The 5,356-nt window shown below is 35.0% G+C and overlaps 1 protein-coding gene across 1 annotated transcript in view; it reads left to right on the top strand.

The window, feature by feature from the left end:
* Positions 1-2,810: 2,810 nt before the first annotated feature.
* Positions 2,811-5,356, top strand: part of LOC118767275 — a 21,035-nt gene continuing 18,489 nt past the window's right edge. Inside the window, exon 1 of the mRNA XM_036511604.1 lies at positions 2,811-3,669. Within this exon, the coding sequence (XP_036367497.1) occupies positions 3,031-3,669 (639 nt within the window). The 5' untranslated portion in view covers positions 2,811-3,030. The remainder of the gene's footprint in view (positions 3,670-5,356) is intronic.

Here is a 5,356-nt window from a genome sequence, read left to right as displayed (position 1 = left end):
GTGTGTTGTGTGTGTGTGTGTGTGCGTGTATGTTTGTGTAACTGTGTTTGTCCCCCTAACATTGCTTGACAACCGATGCTGGTGTGTTTATATCCCCGTAACTTAGCGGTTTGGCAAAAGATACCGATAGAATAAGTACTGGGCCTACAAAGAATAAGTCCCGGGGTCGAGTTGCTCGATTAAATGCGGTGCTCCAGCATGGCCGCAGTCAAAATGACTGAAACAAGTAAAATGAGAAATGCAAAAGAGAATATGGCTTCGCTTCCACAAAGCGCTTAGATTTATAGACGATTCGTCAGATTCTAATATAAACTCTCTTCAAACTGGATGCAGAAAGCCGTTACTGTCAGGTAATTTGTTAACAAAGAATAATATACACTGTCTGAGCCTAGAGTGGGACAGTTTATCTCCCTTAGAGGGGTCCAATCAGCAAATCTCATTGGCCTAAAGAGCGAACGAGGAATCATCCCACTTAGGTTCCTCAGGTCTACAAATACTTTTACCGTCCTAATAGACAAAAGTGGAATCCTTTGCCTGCAGCAGATAACATTTGAAATAAAGGCAGGGGCTATAAATCTCGTATCTTGAGTTTAAGAAAGACTTCACATCAGCTATGAAAAGCTTGCATCGTCTGGTCCTGTTTATATAGGAGCCTAGCTACGCTATGATGCGGAGTATTTTTAAACCCGTGACACGTGGTCTATAGCCCCTGCTTACGTTTCAAACGCCACCTGCTGCATTTTATGGGATTCCCCGTTCGTCCATTAAGACGGTAAAAAGTATTTGCGGACCTGAGACCAACCTAAGGGCGGAGATTCCTCGTTCTCTCTTCAAGTCCATAAGGTATGACCGGTCTAAGAGCGATAACTGTCTCATTTAGGGCTTACAGAATGTATATTATTCTTTTGCTAACAAATTAACAGACCGTAACGTTTTTCTAGCTCCAGTTTGGAGAGTGGTTATATATCCGCGGCCACTGGAGTCCAATGAGTCGTCTATAAAGCTACGCGCTTTATAAATGCCGAACAGTTGGTTACTCTATGACCTCACGTATTTGACTTCGCGTGCGCGCGCGTGAATGTGTGTGTGTGTGTGTGTTGTATATATGTATATATATATATATAATATATATATATATATATATATATATATATATATATATATATATATTATATATTAGATGAGTGTATTTTTACTTGTTAACAATTAACACGGAAAAAATAATATAGTTACGCAGGGCAGCAAAAATCTCACAAGTAAAGATGTAACTCCTTGTTTATAAAGGTTGAAACTTCGTGTTTACGTTGAATATTTTGAACTCCATTTTTATTCATATATATATATATATATATATATATGGAAAAGTCAAGGTAGAAAATGGTGAAATAATTTTATAAAAAATCATTTCAGTACCGGTTATCCACCACAGCCTTAGAATAACCGGTACTGAAATGTTTTTATAAAATTGATTTAGCATTTTCAGCCTTCTACATACATACATACATACATACATACATTCATACATACATACATACATACATACATACATACATACTAACCAGTGGTTAGGGCAGCAGACTCGCGGTCGTAGGATCGCGGTTTCGATTCCCAGACCGGGCATTGTGAGTGTTTATTGAGCGAAAACACCTAAAAGCTCCACGAGCCTCCGGCAGGGGGTGGTTATCCCTGCTGTACCTTTCACCACTCTTTCTCTCACTCTTTCTTCTGTTGGCCTGCTCGCTTAGCCAGCGGGGTGGCGTCATTCGAAGGCTAAAACCATGCGAAGTGCATTGTGACCAGCGATGTGTTGCAACATCTGATGGCCTGGGCGATCACGTGATATATATATATCTAATATATATATATATATATATATATATATATAATATATATATATAATGTATATTTTTTATATAATAGACTCAACATTTTCTGAAAGATGATTACTTATTTAAAATGAATTTATATTTAATATTTATAAAACATTTTCAAGTAATGTTTTCTCTCATGAGTGTTTATGCATTTGATACAGATGTTTTAAAAGCTCAGGTATTTTAAGAGAATAACTGAAAATATCGTGGGTTCTACAACTAGAAATAAATTTACGACGAATTTTCTTACGTTTCTTCGTCAGCCAATCGTGTTTACTGATTGTATTTCGAAGCACTAGGAAACATTTTCGTTAGCATCTCATGTGGCTTCTCTAATTAAATCGGCTGAATAATCGGAAGCGCGAGACCTAGAGTGATGATTCAAGAAAATGCAACGTCTGTTAAAATGAACATATATGAGTACATATACATACGTTTATAGGTGCGCACGCACACACACATATATATATATACATTTATACACATAACCACATATCTGTGAGGTGGGTTGTACTTATAACCGAACGTGTGTATGCTCGTATAAGTGAATAAATTAATTTGCTTGACTCCGTCTGAACGTCATCAAGCAAACAATAGAAGTAGTGTAGGTTAGAATGTTCAGTTGGTATTTTGAAGACAACTCTACTGTTACGTAAACAGAACGCTCCATTGAACATAAAAGAAATTAGAATTTGGTAACAAGTTTCTCTTTTGTCAAAACAAACATTAAAACAAATATTGTGTTTTTTTATATATAATAAATGGAGCAGCAGTCACAAATAGGAATCCAGTAAAAAAATAGAACCGTCTACACACACGAAGAAAAACAGACAGTACATATACATTCCCGCCCCTCTACACCTATACATACATACATACATACATACATACGATTATTTGTTTATTTATTTATCTACACACCCACACATACATATATATATAAATTTGAGAGAAGCTGGTTGTATAAGCCAGTGTAATACAGGTAAAAGCAGATGTGAACAAGGAATTATCCATAAGACAATATTAACAACATCAGTAAATAAGACTTATTGTGACGTTGCAGTAGGAAAATAAACTCGCATATACGCTCGCACCTCCACAATCTTATATTCATATATATATAAAAAAGAAAGAACTCGTTAATACTTCATTAATAACTATGAGGTTTGTAGATACAGGATGCATTTTAATGATGCTATTATACATGTATTCAGCAGAAGGAGTTAATTTCAAACGGTTTGATGTCGCCAAAGTTATAGAAACATCTGGAAATGACAATACAGATGATGAATTTGATGGTATCGTAGTGAATCAAAAGTTAGCGTGGGGTCAAGAAGACGACGGACAAAACTATAGGGACAAGTTAAGCAATTATCGAAACTCAAAGAAATTCGAAAATGGTGAATATAATGTAGAAAAAGAACAGCTGGTAGAGGTGGAAACGGAAAACCATCGGAGTAAAAGAGATGTCGGAAAGATGGCGGTCGAAGAAGGAAAAGAACTCACTGATAAAAAGATAGAGGAAAACAGAAAAGCGAGTAATGGTAAAAACGTAAAAGACAAGAAAAGAGGCAATGAGGGAGAAGAAAACGAAAAGGCTGAAGATGTCAATGAAAATGGAGGGTTAAGAGAAAACAAGAAAAATTATGTGGACAGCAAATTTGGTGATCAGGGTAATATGATGGACGGCGATATTGATCAAGATGGAATGACAGAAACGCATGGGCAAAATATAAAGCATCAAGTACCAGAATTGACGGATGCAACAGCAAATAGTGTCCCACATGTAAATGCTTATGTAAGTTCATACTTTTTATTAATATCTGTCTGAAATAAATTGTTAGTAAGACTATATTATTCGCATTATTAACTTCGTGAGAACGACAATTTTATCGGTTTTTCCATTCCAATCGTCAACAGATGTCTTATTTCTGAATGAGGACATATTTCAGATTGTATTCGAAAGAGTAACAGTAATAAATTATTGGCTTTAAATGAAAAATCAATACTATCAGAGTTTACCCATGCTTACTTGAAAATATTCAATTTACTATTTAATCTTTGTCAGAAGATAATATTTATTATTCATTCCATCATAGCCTGTTGATGCTGACAGTAATATTTTGTATGTTGTATAACCAGTTGTATGTTAGTTAATGATGTTGCAGGTTGAGGGGCATCTTCTATACCAACTCACCTGCAGCCTTAAGCAATGCACTTACAGATGATAGGACCATAACGCCATTACTCCCAAAAAGAGATTTTTTGAGTCAAAATAAGTAGACTGCTGATTTTCAAAAATGACCAGAATGCTTCTCCGAAAAGATCGACTCTAAATACTTTCGGTATGCAAATTAGGGACTCCTGCATAGAGCAACTGCTGCATTTATTGAGTATATCAAGAGTTTGGATGCTTGTTTCTCTGGAGACTGTCAGAATGATGTAGATTCCTCTGATAAGAACACATTAAGGTTTGAAAATCGATTAAGGATGTTCATTTTTTTTCCTGTCTGCAGAGAAATGGCTAAAATTTACCGTTTATAATCATACCATGTTATGCACACACACACATATATATATATATATATGCAAAATTAATATATATATATATATATATATATATATGAATTATATATAACAAGAGCACTAAAGCACCAGCTTTGCTGAAAATAGCAAACAAAAATACTCCGAGCCATTAGATTTAACACTAAATTTTTACATGCATGATTGGAAAAAACTAAGTGAAGAAGGATTGCGTCTTAGCTCTGAAAAATACAAGTTAACCTGGTGTCATGATTCGAATTTAGCGACAAAAGTATTTGATTCTCTTCAGTTAATTAGCGTTAATTTTTGTGGCTTCGGGGTATTTTTGACTCCTATTTTTAGCAAAACTGATGCTTTAGTGCCCTTGTTATAGACAATTCTTATATATGTATATATATATATATATATATATATATATATATATATATTGAAGGCCCACAGCTCTTCAATATCCTCCGAAGAACCTAAGAGACCTGCATGGGGTGGATGCAGATGTCTTTAAAATGAAACTGGATCTCTTCTTGTCAGGTATCCCAGATGAACCAACTTCACGGCAGGAAGTGCAGTTGAGGGCAGCTGCATCGAACTCTCTCATGCACCAAATGGCAGTTGGTAAAAAGCATTCGTGAAGTAAAACCATGTAGCAACACCAAATGGCGGTGCCCCAGCATGGCCACAGCTCGTGAGCTGAAACTAGAATCAATCAATCATATATACATACATATATATATATATATATATATATATATATAGATAGATAGATAGATAGTTAGATAGATAGATAGATAGATAGATAGATAGATAGATAGATAGATAGATAGATAGATAGATAGATAGATAGATAGATAGATAGATAGATTGATAGATAGATAGAAAAAACTTATTTGGAAATGGATGCGTGACGTTCGATCATATAATAATATAAATAATATATGTATATA

Source organism: Octopus sinensis, linkage group LG20 (genome assembly GCF_006345805.1).
Source record: "Octopus sinensis linkage group LG20, ASM634580v1, whole genome shotgun sequence".
In the NCBI taxonomy this organism is placed as follows: domain Eukaryota; kingdom Metazoa; phylum Mollusca; class Cephalopoda; order Octopoda; family Octopodidae; genus Octopus; species Octopus sinensis.
This window is presented reverse-complemented; position numbering and strand designations above follow the sequence as displayed.